Source organism: Alosa sapidissima, chromosome 9 (assembly GCF_018492685.1).
Source record: "Alosa sapidissima isolate fAloSap1 chromosome 9, fAloSap1.pri, whole genome shotgun sequence".
Lineage (NCBI taxonomy): Eukaryota > Metazoa > Chordata > Actinopteri > Clupeiformes > Clupeidae > Alosa > Alosa sapidissima.
In genome coordinates, this window is record NC_055965.1 from 11,650,890 (window position 1) to 11,668,661 (window position 17,772).

The following is a 17,772-nucleotide window of genomic DNA, read 5'->3' on the forward strand; positions in this document are numbered from 1 at the left end:
GTGCCACCTGGGCAGATTGGCCAAATGAATAAGTATAAGATTCTGAATTTCTCACAACATGGCAAGGGCCATGCTTCATGAATAATACAGGTGGCATTGAACAGTGGGTGGCATTTGTGAAGGACTGTAAAAGCTCATGTTTTCGTGAATGTTCGTCCCCTTGACAAATACGATGGCCAATGTGTTCAGCGGTGCAAAAGTGCAATGCAAACTAAGCTAAGGTAAGCAAACAAAATGTCTGACCTAGTGGGCAAAGAAGTGGGTTTTACCTATGACACAAAATGGCTTCCTGGAGAAGCGCAGTCGCCCCTGCCATCCTCGGTAGCGGCAGCAGCAGCCGGCTGACCAGATGCGGATGATGTACTCCAGGCCGAACACCACGATCATCACAAACTCCTGCAGCACAGACAGAAGAAGAGGAAGAAGGAGAAAGAGGAAGAAGAAGAAGAAGAAGAAGAAGAGGAAGAGGAAGAGGAAGAGGAAGAAGAAGATTGAGACACAGAGAGACAGTCAAACAAAAGTTCTGAAATAAACCTCAACATTACATCCAAAATATGCCCAAAGACAGACTGTACAGTGTGCATGTCATGTTTTCACAGGGCATTTCTCAATACTGCTGTCGTAGGTGGCAGCCTGAATGTTTGATGAGCGTGACTGATGTATCAGAGATGACATCCATCTGTCATCCATTGGTCTCTGCTCCCCCGTTCCTCTTGCATGGTAAATCATTTACAGGGATTGATGCGGTGCCCCGTGTGTGCCTGTTCACACTTACTCAGCCACAAGCCCCAGCCAATTAGCATGTTGTTCTTTAGCCAGTGAACTCTTTACCGGCCAATAAAATCTCCATTAACGGATCTCCAACAGACTGGCTACTGCTCAGCCAATTAATAACTTGGCAAAATGACACCAGACTCCCCAGTCAACTACTAAAATCTCCAAAAGAGTTATTAATGTTCAGTTAGAGGGCTTAGATAGGAGTGACGTTTTTAGACAGCGCAATAGCCGAACAAACTTTTTATATCTAGACCCCGTAGATCTCTCTATTTCTCACAACAAGAGCTGATTATACGACTTCAACTGTCTTGGGGTAACGAATAAACAGATCTATTGGGTAGTTTGTAACATTATAAGTACCAGTTTTTTTTTATCATACATTATATGCACATTTCTAAGGGAGGTTTGCCCAGTCAAGACACCTGACTGGTTTTGCTGTCGAAGTACTGTGGCAAATGGCCGACTCACAGCACCTCTATATGCGAGAACAAACATCCGCTTTGTATGTGATTTGATTTCTGTTGTATATGTCTTGTTGTTTTGCATGAAAACTGTATTGTCATACCATGACTGTCAATGATTACTGTTCTGTATTTGTGTCTTTAAGCATCAATAATAATAACAACAAAAAAACATCCGCAAGGCAGTGATACTGGACAGCCCCGTCCCGATGACACTCTTCTTCTCCTCTTCACTTCCTTATCACCACTTCTTCCTCCCTCCCTCCTTTCCTCCCTCCATCCCAGCGGCTCCGATCAGCAAGGTCAGAGCGTATTGATGCTACACGCGCCGCTAATCTGATTATGAGCCGTCTGTCCGTAATCTCTGATTTCATTACCAGCCCGACAGCGACAGCGTTGAGTGAAAACATGAAATCCAGTTATGAAGAGCGGATTTGCCGAGCCATAATCCCGATCCACAGCCCAGCGCACTCCCAGAACGTGGATCGGCCGCCGGAAAGCGTGGAAGAGAGAGAGAGTGCAGTTCGGGCCCAAACCGAGTCTTTCTCCTCACTGCCGACACAAGTAATAGCCATATAGTGGACAGAGAGAACAACTCAATCCCTGCCTAAATCCCTCGGTACACTTATGTCATAATACAAAGAGGGAAGAGCTGTTCTTAGAAATTGGTTTGTCTAATACAATATGTACCTTTGACTAACCCGTTGTCTCTATATTTTTAGCTTCAGATGAGAGCATTTGCGGAGGGAAAAAGTTTGGTGCACTTTCCATAAAATGTAGGGCATGTTCAGGGCATATTGTGAGCAGTATTAGATAATGCAGTCTCATCATGTGTGCAGAAACAGGAAGTAGTAGCACACATTGAGTAGAAACAAACTGAGTAAAAACTTCTAATAGAGTGTATTTACAGCAAGGCATCAGTAATGCGTTGCTTTGCAATGGAATGCAAAACCTTTCCACTAAAAACATGACAGAATACTTTTATATTTAATCATTTATCTTATTTAGAATAGAAAGGAATATTACGATTGAAACCTATAATTTGACAAATCAAAACAACGTGGAGTGGAGATGGCAATGATCTGCTTTGAGAAAACATAGCCATTTGTTTTCTGATCCCTTTCAACTCAGAGGAAATGCATTCATTTATCAGTCACCATCTACCACACACAATTATTTTCCCCAGATGTAATCAGACAAGGATGTTGATTATATCTGCTGCTGATGGCAAACAAAATGGTACACGGTCAGTGAATGCTGACTATCAGTCGAGTCCCTAATTGAGTTGGAATGGTCATAATTTACCATGGTCATATTCAATGGTCATAATCTGATTCATAATTTACAGTAAGTATGAATCAGTTCCTTGCCAGGAAAATAAAATAAGCAAGATTGAGTGACTCTCTCCTACTAAAAAAAGAGAAATGAGCGGGTCCCTCCATTCACCAACACAATTATCTACGTGCAGCCAACACAGAAACCAAATAACCATTGATTGCTCATCTGCAGGGTCTATATCATCTCATTTTTATTGTCTAATTTATTTTGAAATGAAAAACAAATATATATAATTACATTTTTTTGGTTTGGGTCAACCATGATATTTAGTGGCCAGGGCCAGGGGGTAATTTTGTGTAATGTGAGCAGGCGCGGACAACTGGCCTGGACTGGACAACGCTAAGGGGGTCTTACCAGGATGAGGAGGCAGTGCGAGGCCAGTTCCTGTTGCTCCGGGATAGTGGAGAGGACAGAGAGTATCAGGCATCCGAACACGAGGATGAACCTGTGAATCACACACACACACACACACACACACACACACACACACACACACACACACAGACAAAGAGAAACATCATATAAACTCATGTCAACCAATGTAAACACCCTCTCTACCAGGACTAGAAAGAAAAGCCTGTACTCATTATCCACGGATCAGCAAGGACAAATAAGAAAAAAGGAAGAAAGACAACAACAACCAGAAACCAGAAAAAAAAGAAAATAAAAACAAAAGCGGACCACAAAGCTGCTGAACCTCGTCCAGTTGTCTCTCAACCCTCTAAGGAGCGTACCCTTAACTTTTCCCATCACATTATTGTGAAATACGATGTGGGCTAAGGGGGGGGGGGCCTCCAAAACCCAGCGAGTGGCAGAGTTACGGCGGACGGGATGACTCCTGAATTATTGACCCCGTCCACTCGGAGTGCAGCGGAGAAAAGCATCTGTGTTTGATCAACAGCAGATCTGCACAGAGGGATGAACCCACGGGGATCTGCTCACATGCTTATAGGGAGGAGAAATCAAGGCAAGAGATGCCTATCTGTCTATCTATCTACAGTATCTGTCTGTCTGTGTGGGTTGCAGAGGAAATGAGGTGTAATATCTAGGGTGAGTGTGTGTGTGTACAGTATGTCTGCATATATCTGTCCAAAACATCTGTCTATCTACAGTATCTATCTATCTATCTATCTATCTGTAGAGAGGGACAGGAACATAACAATTTGGAGCATGAAAAGTGGAACTGAGGTGACAAAATGAAAGAGCTCCTTGGTCTTCCATCCACCTCCCCTTAAGGCCATTGCCTGTGTGGGTTTCTTCCACAGAACAACCTCGACCTCAACCTCAGCCTCCACCCCTGCAGCTTAATAAATCAGTAATCGCTTACTCCAACAGCAATTCATACAACACAACACCGGCCAGGGTCATGACCCCTTGGACAACAAAGGCTGCGCTCAACACAAAGGCTTAAAAAAAAACAATTCCATTCTGCGAATCCACTCTTTACACAACATCCACAAACAACACAGGCTATCACTCATCCTTGTGTCAGTGTGTGTTGCAGAGGTGTGTGTGTGTGTGTATATATATATATATATATAAGTATATACTCTTTTGATCCCGTGAGGGAAATTTGGTCTCTGCATTTATCCCAATCCTTGAATTAGTGAAACACACACAGCACACAGTGTACACACAGTGAGGTGAAGCACACACTAATCCCGGCGCAGTGAGCTGCCTGCATCAACAGCGGCGCTCGGGGAGCAGTGAGGGGTTAGGTGCCTTGCTCAAGGGCACTTCAGCCGTGCCTACTGGTCGGGGTTCAAACCGGCAACCCTCCGGTCACAGGTCCGAAGTGCTAACCAGTAGGCCACGGCTGCCCCCTGTGTGTGTGTGTGTGTGTGTGTGTGTGTGTGTGTGTGTGTGTGTGTGTGTGTGTGTGTGTGTGTGTGTGTGTGTGTGTGTGTGTGTGTGTGTGTGTGTGTGTGTGTGTGTGTGTGTGTGTGTGTGTGTGTGTGTGTGTGTGGGTGTGTGTGTGTGTGTGTGTGTGAGGTGACACAGAATTGCATGTGAGCGGATGATCAGCGTGTCCCTGGGTGACCTCAGGTCAGGAGGAGGACAGGTAACTGTGGTTACAGTGGAACCGCATCCTCTCTTGTCGTGGACAGAAGCTCAGAAGCACCGGCCACAGCATAAACAGACCACTTGATAAATTACTCACAGTGAGAACCCGTTTCCTTCTAAAGAATAATGTGGAAAATATATTGAAGATCATCAGTTAACGTGTCTTGCTTGAGGTGTCTTTGAAGTGTCACATCCAAATGCAGATAAAAAACATGGTTATATTCACATGTGTGTGTTGATTTGTGCAACACTCAGGTGCAGGACACATTTTAATGGTGGGTATAACAGTAATCAAGCCCTAAGAGCACATCTGGTTTGATAATCTTTTTATAAACATTTCATTTATAACTCCTTCCCATAATAGTCTTTGTGTGCCAATTCCAGTGTCTAGCAATACGGGGGGCAAGGCATGCCAGTTTTAACCTCAGCAATCAGTTCCGTTCCCTACCGTTTTGTTCCGTTTCGTTTTGCCTATTTGCCGCAAATGACCAGACGTCCCGGTTTAAGGGTTTGCGACACTTTTGACTGACATATCCATCATTTACATTTATTCATTTCACTACATGCTAACCTAGCTCCTTAGCCACTACACTACCACCGCCACAAAATAGTTTGCCACACAAATAGAACTTTCAGGTGTTGCAAAGTAAGATATTGCTTCCTGACTTCCTTCCTCACTTTCTATGAAGTTTCAGTGTGATATGTGAACGGACTACTTGTACAATGACATGAAAGACATTAGTCAGAAGCACAAAAATATGTTGCCATTGACAGCGGTCATTCATTTTTGCAGGGGACAAATAGAAATACAAATAGCGGGAGGGCCCATTCAAGTCAACAGAACTTTCTGCAGCCTTGATGAAATGCGTTACATTTCTTGGGCCTTGATGAAATGCAATGGGCCAAAGTTGAAGAGCTGTTGTCCGTTGTTGTTCGTGCAAATATAGGCTGGTTCATGTTCCCTTGCATTGTGTAACTGAGGTCCATGGCTTGTCTGGCTTTCACCAGACCAAGCTCATCTTGTAAGAAATCAAAAAATAAATAGCGGGCAGATCAGGCTAGGTTCACCCAGCCTAGTCCATAGGCACCCGATATTGTTTAATTTTCCGATTGAGATATCCACGCTCTTGTTATTCTAAATGCAAAAATGCATCAGGGAGTTATGACAAAACTGTAACTAACAAACTAGATCCTAATAGAAAGCTGTTAGCTTCCCTAAGCTACAGGTAGGCCTATAAGAGATAGCAAGGTGACATTGATATGATGTTGATTTTTCATCCAAATCATCATTTTGGTTGAGATTGAAATCTCAATGGTAAATAGACATTGAATCAGCATTACAATCCCGACAAAAACCCGACAGTGCATGAATATCGATAAGAGAGATATCGAAACAACATTGGTTTATAGTTTATGTTGCCATAATCGATACATAGTTTACTAAAATATATTGAAAAATCATGGATTTGTGGTTGACTGGGAAATCTTAACTTGGTGATTGAAAAGTGGACCGCGCGACGACGTTTGAACTGTCCGGCAGGAGATAATTTTCAGCAACAGTTCAGTCAGACCAACGAGGGGATTCAGCTCTCTGTCAAGTTCACTCCTCCTTAATGGTAAGCAAGCATTTATTTATCAAACAATAATGTTTTATTGTAAAAGTGTAGGCTACTACATTAAATTCGGTCATGTTTACAGTCTACTGTATGTACATCGTACTGTCTGACTTACAAACTCATTCAAATGCTAGGCTAGCTAAATTTACTTGCTGTTTAGGCTAACTTACGTTATGGCAGTTCATCATAATGTTAGGTTAACGTTACTCGGCAGCCTGATTTATAATTAGGTCCTACCTTTGTTGTCAGTAAGTTACAGTTTATTATACTCATGATAATAAAAGTAGTGCTAGGCCTACCGGTAACGTTAGCTTCTTCTAGCTAGGCTACTGTCAAAATTATAAGCTGAAGATGTGCTGCTGGTTAACGTGGAGATTTAGCTAACATTTATGTAACTCCTGGTGCATATTTTTCTGAGTTTAATAGGCTAACTAGCAATACTGATATAAGTTAACTTTAAGTCATATCTGACTAGACTGCTGCTATCATTAACCGTTCATTGGGCAGCAAAATTGTTCGGACGAACAGAGCTGCCCGAATGGCTGGTGCTGCTAGCAAACACGGCATGTTCAATGAGCTCACCCAGCTTGCGAAACTGAATTATTCTAACACTATCTTCAGCCTGGATTTTGACAGCAAACTCAACAAACATATAGAATATATATTATATGATTATTCTAAAGTTTCAATTATAAGTAGCCTTCAGTTTCAGTTTAACATATTTATCTAACACTGTCTATCTCTTTTTCTTCTGTTTCTGTTAGGTGCCACTTCACTCTGCTACTGGATGGTCGAGGAGGGCTGACTGCGAACCGGGTGGTCTATGAATGCTATACTGAATGGATTGGGGGGAGTGGTCGAAATTTTTACGTAAAAGTCTACTACATAGTGGGGCTACATACCCACCAAATTTCATGTGCACCGGTGTTTCGGTGTCCCGGGTATCGTTGACCAAAAATTCAGGAAGTAGATGACGGGGGAAAAAAAAAAACTTTGACAATCATTATATGACCGATTAGCGGTGGTCATAATTAACGTCATCAGACAGAAATGTTTCTTACAAATACCAGTCTATAGCTTTCCACTCCATCATGACACCAGGCCCGAAGGGGATGTGCACATGTCAAAGGGGTGAGTAGAAACTGGCCCTTACGGAAATACAAGTGGGGGCTGACCACTCTTTGAAGGGCAAAAAGGGACGAGACCTATTCAAGCCCCCTCCCTCCCTTCTCCACCAGAGGAGTCCAGATGACCCCCCAGGGTGAGACATAGAGGTCAAAGGCCATTGCTTTCCACAGGCCATGGCCAAGGTCATGACCTTGCGAGTGAGCAAGCGCAAGCGGTCTCTTTATGTAGGGATGTTCTCTAGTGAGTGTGTGACATTTTGCTTTCCGCTTGCTTTTTTTTTAAAGGTGGGCTACGTGGGTGTGTGAAAAGGCATCCACTGGAAACAGAAAAAAAAAAAAATCTAGAAAATTCCAAAGGCCCTCCAGGAGATTAAGTGCCTTTGAGCAGTCTGTGCCTCTTTTGTGCATTACTGCGTTTATTGTTTTAAACAATATGGACGGTAAAAAGAGGAGGAAGAAAGAAAAACACAAACAAAGGGTAAAAAGATGAATGAGCACAAATAAAAGGAGAGCACAAAAGAGAGAGAGAAAGAGAGAGGGAGATAAGAAAGGAATGGGTTTCAAAAATACTGTACGCTGCACGCTGTGCGCTTGCTTACTGTGTAGAATGTGGCAGAAGTCTTAGAAGTAGGAGGACACTAGTCAGGGCGTTCATTGTCATTTCCACATATGCACAAGTAATGCGTGTATGTGTGTGTGTGTGTGTGTATGTGTGTGTGTGTGCACAATACATAAAGGGGAGTGTGATCCTTCATCACTGGATAATGACTCTGGCCAGGGCCCTGCTTATCCTCGGCCGAGCCACTCTGCCCTGCCCCTGCCCTGTGTGTCATTTCCTCTTCCTGTGGGCAGCGGCTGGTGTCTGGAGAGCGTCCAGCCCCTGACACCCCCCCCCTTCAAGCAGACCCCCATGTCCCTCTCTCTGGCTACTCTCAAAGGCACACTTAACCTTTAAACAAACCCCTCAGAGAGAGAGAAAGAGAGAGGGGGGGGTGAGAGAGAGAGAGAACAACATATATAGGGAGAGAAAGGGAGGGAAATAAACTGAACATTTGCAAAGGGAAAGATGTGAAGAGGGACAATAAAAGAATAAGGGAGAAAGAGAGTGATAGAGAGAGAGAGAGAGAGAGAGAGAGAGAGATCCTCAGCAGTCCCCTTTTGCCCCTCTCCATCTGAGCGGGCGTGCTCATCAGTGCTCCACCATGCTCTGCTTCATTTGCATGCTCCCATATGATTTGTTTGGAGAGCGCCAGTGACAGGGACGAGTGACTAACGTCCAAGCACGAGCCGGCCGGGCCTCCGCTCGGGATGCATTACATTACGCCGCATTAGCCTCACTTTGAGACGGAGCTCCCCTCCTCCGCTAAAAAAAGACAGAGACGTATCGTCCCCTCCAAACGAGCTCTTGCTTCTTGTCCAGTAGAGCTTTTTGTCCTTCACTGTTCTCTTAGCTATGCAGTAGACATGCACTCACTCACAGGCTGTGAGGACATGAGAGACATATTAGCATATTAGCTTATTAGCGTAGGGTAAAACAAACACCCAGTTAGGGGCTTTTGAGTCTGTGGTTGTGTGCATGTATGTGTATGTGTGTGTGTGTGTGTGTGTGTGTGTGTGGAGAGTGTGTATGTTTGTGGAGTGTTAGTGTGTGTGTGTGTGTGTGTGTGTGTGTGCATGTGTGGAGTGTGTATGTTTGTAGTGTGTGTGTGTGTGTGTGTGTGAGAGTGTGTGTGAAAGTGTGTGTGTGTGTGTGTGTGTTGAGTGTGTTTGTAATGTGGAGTGTGTGTTGAGTGTGTGACGAGAGCAAGAGACAAGAGAGTGCCAGTGACTTATCACACTCGGCGACAGTGGTAGCGGTGGCGGCTTCTGCTTTCTGTCCGCCTACGTATGTGCCCACCGCTGACAGAAGCCAGGGGTCACTCCTGCACGACTCATCTGCAGTGAGCACACAAAGCAAAAGTAGCGGAACGACTTGAAATCCCCAACGCACGAACACATACATGGAGCCTCACGCCGCGTCCTAAGGGTCAGGGACGTCTAACAATGACGGTTCTGTCCACAATGCAATGTTTGATTAACATCACATACAGTGGAATATTTTTTGACAATTCATCTGTGAGAAAGTCGGCATGTCAAGGGAGGGAGAGAGAGAGAGAGAGAGAGAGAGAGAGAGAGAGGTGTCCATCAATGTTCAAAAAACTTTGCACTGTCTGTCATGACACCTCACTCTTTAAAGGAGAATTCCGGTGTGATATTGACCTAAAGTGTATTGAAACATGATACCGAGTGTGAACGTATGTCTCATAGCCCATCTCGGCTTGTCCCCTGCACTCCAAAATCTGGCACTAGTTAGCCGATGCTACCAACAGCTTTTTCAATAGTGGTGCTTCGGCATCGGGCTAGCCATGCAAATAAATCACTGTTTTACACCCATTTACGAGGCTCAATGTATCTCCACACTTCATTGGTAGACTTCCGAGGGCCCTGACATTTAAAACGAGACATTGAGAACTTTGAAAAAGCACTGGTAGTTTACTTACAAGACGGTTTATACAGACAGTACCTTCACGAAGTTTAGCATTTGCAGCCATCTTGAATTTAGTCACGATAAGTCGAGCAACGAGTAAGAATGAACAGGTATGATGAGGGATCAGATTCCAAAAATAATTCAGTGGAAATGCATGGATTCCAGTTTCTTCCAGTAGCAGCAACTGGAATCCATGCATTTCCACTGAATTATTTTTGATCCCTTATCATACCTGTTCATTCTTACTCGTTGCTCGACTTATCGTGACTAAATTCAAGATGGCTGCAAACGCTAAACTTCGTGAAGGTACTGTCTGTATAAATCATCTTGTAAGTAAACTACCAGTGCTTTTTCAAAGTTCTCAATGTCTCGTTTTAAATGTCAGGGCCCTCGGAAGTCTACCAATGAAGTGTGGAGATACATTGAGCCTCGTAAATGGGTGTAAAACAGTGATTTATTTGCATGGCTAGCCTGATGCCGAAGCACCACTATTGAAAAAGCTGTTGGTAGCATCGGCTAACTAGCGCCAGATTTTGGAGTGCAGGGGACAAGCCGAGATGGGCTATGAGACATACGTTCACACTCGGTATCATGTTTCAATACACTTTAGGTCAATATCACACCGGAATTCTCCTTTAACACACTGCCAGGAAAAGAGCTAGGAACATTTCACTTGTGCTGTCGTTCACATTGTGTCACTTTTTTCAGTTAGGACACGATGTCAGCTGCTCTACTCCCCTTGTATGTGAGTGTGCTGTCCAAGGTGCTGAACTCAAAGATCATTGAAAGACATTTACAACGGCTGTCTTATCATTACCCAAAATCATTTTTTTTTAATTAAAAAGAAATAAATTGCCATTGTAATTAAAAACAAAAGCATACTGTTAAAATTGAATGTATCACAGTTTTATATTTCACAATAGCCTTTTTTAGGGTTTTAAGACTATAGCATGAAACTAGGGCAGATGCAGTGCAGTTGTATAAGAGTCTGGGGTTTTCAGAAAAAGACAACAAGCTCCTCTCTGTCATGTTTTGTCTTGTTAGGAGCTGAATTTACATTCTTTGAAATTGGAGTTCACAAACAAGCTGTCAGTTGATGCTACATAGGACAACTGCACTGCAGTCTTGGGGTTCACAGGCATACTGTCAGGAGTTGATGCCACATAGGACAAATGCACTGCAGTCTTGCCATTGTGAACATCGCATTAAAGCCAAATGCAAGACATCAAAACACTCCTCCAAGGTCAGACCCGTCTCTTCCTCCTGCTTCAACTATCCTTTTGTTTCGGCTCGAGCTATGGGACTATTTCATTTATGTCACTGTGGCATTCTCTCTCTCTCTCTCTCTCTCTCTCTCTCTCTCTCTCTCTCTCTCTCTCTCTCTCTCTCTCTCTCTCTCTCTCTCTCTCTCTCTCTCTCTCTCTCTCTGTTCTTGTTGTGAATGGCCATGCCACACAACCTAACAGACGCCTGAAACCACAGCCGGCTAAGAAAGGTCTCGCATGAGGATGTCTGACATCACAAAGGAGGAAAGAATAAAGCAGAGATGTTTTATCTGTCTGGGCTGCCTGGAGCTGTTTCTTCTCTCCTTATACAGTACACCTCTCTCTCTCTTTCTCTCTTTCTCTCTCACACACACATACACACACAGCCATACACACAGACGTACATCTAATCTAACGTATGCTCTGTAACTCTGCCAAGTGGCTGTGAAAGCTGTTATCATTCACCTGCCATGGCCTTGTGAGTGATGACGGAGACAAAAACATTTCCAAGCAACTACGCAAAACAAAACAGACCTGATGGACCACAGTTTATCAGCCTGAATGAGATTATTCATACACTCTCTCTCACACACACACTCTCTCTCTCTCTCACACACACACACACCTGACTAGCTTTATTAACTACAGCAATTGGCCCTTAACTGACACACAGAGCATGGGCACCTTGTGAATATCAAAACAGACACCTGTAAGAGCATGACTCTGTCCTCACGTGGCCACACACAAAAGGGTGTTCCAGTCCTTGTCAAACCTGAACACTGTAACCACCCAGAGATCAGAAACAAACAGCTGTTTAATCCCGTCTTCACAGCTGGCCACTGTATAATTAATACACAATATCACACAGGTGAGAGTGCTGCTCTATCTCTGTAATACATTGTAATGAGTTCTCAAACGTAGACAATAAAACACGGTTAAACAAATACACAGTGCGCAGTACACTGTTTTCCATCTTTATGAGGGTCAAAGTCTTAAATCAACCCCAACCATGCTACCACTGATCTACATCTAAATACCTTCACTTAGTGCACCGTACTGGTTCGATCCAACCGCTTTGCTTGGTGATGCACGATCACTGATGAACCAGTTTCTTTCTTTACTTTCTGATGTAGTGCACTGTATATACAAAGTGGTGCATGGAAAGAGACCTGCTTAAGACCAGCTTAGACGGGATGGACGACACACACACGCACACACTCATGCACAGGCACGCACGCACACACACACACGCACGCACACACACGCGCATGGACACACACAGGCACATGCACACACACGCACACACACACACACGCGCGCGCAGCGCACACACACACACACATTACACATTTGACCGAAGTGTAAACTGCCCTTCTAACATCACTACTGTGAAGTTTCCATGATGCATACAGCTCTTTGAAGTGCTGTGCCAAGAGACATCATTCTCTCCCTCGTTTTGTCCTCTCTCTATCTCTCTCTCTCTCTCTCTCTCTCTCTGCTTAGACATAAAGCATTAGGGAAAGGATGAGTAGGTATTAGAAGGCCATTTCTGGGATTGAGCTGCCTTTGTGTTCCTTTCCATGATACCCCCCTCTGTTTCCACTTCACCTTTAACAGTAGCCAGATAAAAGAAGGGCCAACAGAATGAAAGTAATAACCTTTACACTGCCGGGCTAATTATGTGCCATATATGTATGTAAAACATATGAATACATTCGTGCGAGCATGCACACAAGATGTTTTATCTGTCTGGACAGCCTAGGGCTGTTTCTTCTCTCCATTGGCAGATGCATGAAAAATATATCCACTGAAATTAAAGCCTTAGAAATTGTAAGAGTTAAAGTCAAAGTATAGCTAGCATGCATCTTGACCCCTCAAAATCATGACAAAATAAACAAACCAAAACACGATGTTTAGAGCATAGTCACACGTGTCACTAATGCTGCGGAAATCCACCCACCACTGCCTGTTTCTCCCATTCCTTCACCCTCCTCATCACAATCTCCACTGGGCTCATAGGCTCAGCTGAACGCGGCCGGATAGCGGAGGCACTTTGCCCTGGACGCAAACACCCACTTAGCTTCTTCCCCGACCCTCAGGCAAAGACTGCTCAGTGGAGCTGAGCTTTTGTGTCCGACTGGTAGATGAAATGTCCAGCCATTTGCTTCAGCTGACTTATTTCACACTTGACTGTGTAAATTTGTCTTTGCTCAACAATTTATTTTGTAACTACACCCATGTGACTTATTTATTCGACATGGTTTCAAGTTTGTTGGGATATTAACTTACTTACACACTTGATATACTTGATATTTAGCCTAGATGAATAGCTGGTGCTGTGTTTTTGGCTTACTTTAATTGTACTAGCTTACTTTTCTGCTTGATGTGATTGTACTTAATGTGAGTTGATATTTAAACAGAGCTGGTGCCGTGGTTTTTGGCATAACTGATTTGTTATGTGATACTGATTTACTTTTCTGCTTGATGTGACACATAAAATACTTAACGCTCAACATGACTTACTCAAAGCTTAAGAGTCATAACAGTGACTTTTGGTTTCATAATGTCCCAGTTATGAAAACAGAAAGTTGTATTTAAAAAAAAAAAACGAACAAAGTGAAGTAGTCGTAGAGGGTTGTTGCATAAGCATGAGAGCTCGGCCTTGAGCCGTTTGTTGATGTGTTTGAGAGGCCATCAGTGGAGAGCGGGTGAAGGCAGTGAGAATCCCTTTATTCCATGTCGGCTTTTCAAAAACAAGCACCTGTAACCGCACATGTGGACCCCACCTACATCTGTGGGAGGAGAAAGGTCTCACACACACACACACACACACACACGCATACACACACACACACGCATACACACACACACACACACACACACACCACACCCACACCCACACACACACCCACACCCACACACACACACACACACAGACAAGCTAACCAGCGCTCTATGGGAACCAGGGCAAAACAAACAAAGAAACCAGAATCTTTTCTCTTGTGTTCTCCTGTCCAAATGGTCAGACAATCAGCAGCTCATACCAGAGCAAACACACACACACACACATTCACATACACACACGGGTAGCAGCCCGCCAGCTGGCATATACTATGTACCGATACACCAACACAACTCTGGTTTCTGGTTGAGCAGTAGCGAGAAAATAAATATGTTGTTGTTATCCCATCCTACTAATGACAGAGTAGTCCAAATGTGTGTCTGTCTCTCTGTTCGTTTTAGTGCTTTGATTTACATTGTTGTCATGGTAGCGTTGGTATGCTACTCACTACATGGTAGGCTGCTCACAGAATCTCGCTAGCCTGCTATCTGCTAACCTCTCTTTCCACTCCATGCAACCCCTGTCTGTAGGCCAGTTGGTCTGTCTGTCTGACAATGCTTTCACTGCTACTACCATTCTGGAAGAAAGGACAGATTCATCAGTCATTTTTCTGGAAATGTGTTAGCAGAATTGAACCTGTTTGAACAAAAAATAAAATAAACCTACATTTCCCAAAGGGTTGTCTACATTGCTCTGCTTCTTTATTGTCTGTTCTTGTCATCAGGCATCGTGAAGTCAGGATGTGGAAAGAAACTGTGTGTGGACCTTTTTTGCGGACCCGGGCTTCTGCGAGTGACCGCGGATCATTAGTCAGTTCCGGATCCAGGAAGACACCTGGTTCTGCCATTAGACTGGTCGGTGGCTACTTGGCTTAGCCAACATGGCTGCCCACAGGAAAGCGATTGACCCTATTGCATTTCCACCTGTTCTGATGGCCAAGAACCCCCCCCCCACCCCGCCCTCTCTCCTACTCGTCCACCCCCCCCCCCCCCCACCCCCGACGATGGCCGCCACTGATAAACGATGTCGGGCCTCGGTTAGCACGAGGCTATTAAGTGGAACCGCTCACGGAGGGGAAAAAGTCCGCCCTCCCCTCAGCAGGCCCAGGCTGCTGGAGTGACCACAGAGCCATTCCCCACAGTTCCAGGAAAACAGCTGGTTCTCCCATCAGACTGGTGGTGGTGAGGAGCTGCAGAGCCAAAATGGCGGCCCAGAGGACCGTGATTGACTTATATTGCGTTTCCACCTGCTGTGTGTGTGACGGCCCGGTCAGGGCAGCTGTTTGTGGGTTGCATCAAGCCAAGCTAGCACGTGGATGCAAAGAGATAGAAGAAAAAATCGAGGGCTGACATTCTCACATCTTGCTCTTCCCTTCACTGATACCACCTACGCTGTTGCTTCTATATAAATGGTGCTTGTGGTTGCACCATGGTGGATCAGCCCACCAAATCCTATCACATCGGGTTGTGAGCTTCCCTCCCAATCTTCAAAAATCTCAGGGGGACTCGGACACGGAGGGGACCTCCTTTCCTAACACTTCTGTTACACACTGTTTGCACTTTTGTCCTAATTCACTGTCACCTCATTCATTGGCTGTTGTTCTTTAATTCCAAATCACTTTGTCTACCAAATGAATTAAAATACATGAACCTCAAATTCAAATCCCAATGCTCCTCATAGGAACTCCTGCTCAAGAATATGAATTACCTTTGCTGTCCCCATATTCAGAGCTATTAAAGCTAATAAATGCTACATAATATATAATATTGAGGGCAGCCATGGCCTACTGGTTAGGGCTTCGGACTTGTAACTGGAGGGTTGCCGGTTCGAACCCCGACCAGTAGGAACAGCTGAGCAAGGCACCTAACCCCTCACTGCTCCCCGTGCGCCGCTGTTGTTGCAGGCAGCTCACTGTGTCGGGATTAGTGTGTGCTTCACCTCACTGTGTTCACTGTGTGCTGAGTGTGTTTCACTAATTCACGGATTGGGATAAATGCAGAGACCAAACTTCGGGATCAAAAGACTATATATACTTATACTTAATAATATATAATAGTTAGCCTACATCAAGTCCAAAAATAATGGAGTACTCCATTATTATTGGAGTACTCACAGCTTGAGTGTCATCCACTGCAACCTCTCATCATCTCACACCCCAGTTTGCTTATTTGGCTCATTCTCGTTCAATGGATTTACATAACAGTGTACATTTGGTGATTTGGTCATAAGGTTTCGTGGGTCACGATCCAACACCCACCTCCACGTCCACCACTAATATGCCCCTCCCTCCTCCCCTCATCTCTTCAGGCCTGGCTGGGTATCCAGCACAGCTGTGAAGTCTCCTCACGACGTTGTGTAATTCTTTGGCTCAGTACTGGCTCACAGCACAGCGGCTGCAGCAGCAGCAGCAGTAGTGGTAGCGTCGGTGGCGCTAGCAGCCACAATAGCGGTAGCAGTGGCAGGCAGCAGCCTGTTTCCCTGTGCTGAGACAGGCAGTAATTAGAGACCAGCAGATGGATAGAGTGCGTCACTCTCGTAATAACATCGCCCCAGTCAGATTGCAGGCGCTCTGTGCCGAGAGGTCGAGCAGCTGTAGTGTGCTGTACATGAAAAAAAAAAATAACGAATAAAACAAGAGAGGTCTGCGTGTGTTTGTGTTTAGGTGAGTGCTTTATTGCACATGTGTCTGTGCGTATGTGTGTGTTTGTGTTTAGGTGAGTGTTTTATTTCAAGTGTGTGTGTGTGTGTGTGTGTGTGTGTGTGTGCGTGAGAGAGAGAGAGAGAGAGAGAGGGGAAATGGTAGATGCATACCATCAGAAAAGCATGACGCGTGCCTGTGTGTGGGTGTGTGTGCATGTGCTTGTGTTTTTGGAAGTGTTTGTCTGCGCAAGTGTTTGCGCTCTCGCTGGAGTCGTGACAAAGAGCCCACAGTAGTGGAGAGAGAGAGAGAGAGAGAGAGAGCAGCGGTGAGGGCTGCTTTAGCTAAATGACAGGCGTTTACGGATCTCCCTGTGGGAATAGCAGCTCTCCAAACACCCCTGATGGGATTTTCTTCCCCATTACACCAGCAGAACAGCCAGCTAACAGATAGCAGCGGCGAGCTGATTATTCTTCGCACACACATACACACACACACACGCAAACTCTGATCTTCACCGCTGCGGTGGAGAGAACGGCCCCTCTGGCAGAGTCTAAACTCCCACGCGGGGTATGTCGCAGCGTTGCTTAACGTTGCTAAATGTGCTAAATGCGAGTCCTCTCTCTGACAATGTGTGAGAGTGCAGGCTACTGAAATGCCTGACAACAAAAAACACCATAAAAAAACAGTGCGTCATAAAAGCTGTTGATGTAGCAGCTTGTTTTGTCTGTAAAGGCACACTGTTACGCCCTAACTAACGCCCTTACTCTTTTAGCTCCAAGCTTCAAATACCCACGTACTGTAAGTCTTGTCCACCTGAGGGCTTTGATTGAAGCGAGAAACAAGTGGGGAAGATTGGACCTTCTGTTGTCAGGTTCTGGACCTGCCTGGCAGCTACTCCTCTGTCTCCTCTCTTTCTGTTTGCACCTGCGTTTGTTTATCTCTCACATCCTACAGCGGATGAGGAGGATATCGCCTCTGGTGTTGCTGCTGATTCATACAGGCAACAGGTAGATTAAAGGAGAATTCCGGTGTGATATTGACCTAAAGTGTGTTGAAACATGATACCGAGTGTGAACGTATGTCTCATAGCCCATCTCAGCTTGTCCCCTGCACT

At 44.8% G+C, this 17,772-nt stretch overlaps 1 protein-coding gene across 1 annotated transcript in view; it reads right to left on the reverse strand.

Moving 5' to 3' along the window:
* The window catches only part of kcnq5b (potassium voltage-gated channel, KQT-like subfamily, member 5b), a 147,238-nt gene that overhangs the window by 30,291 nt on the left and 99,175 nt on the right, over positions 1–17,772 (reverse strand). Inside the window, 2 exon segments of the mRNA XM_042102680.1 lie at positions 277–396; positions 2,931–3,021. Coding sequence (XP_041958614.1) covers positions 277–396; positions 2,931–3,021 — 211 coding nt within the window.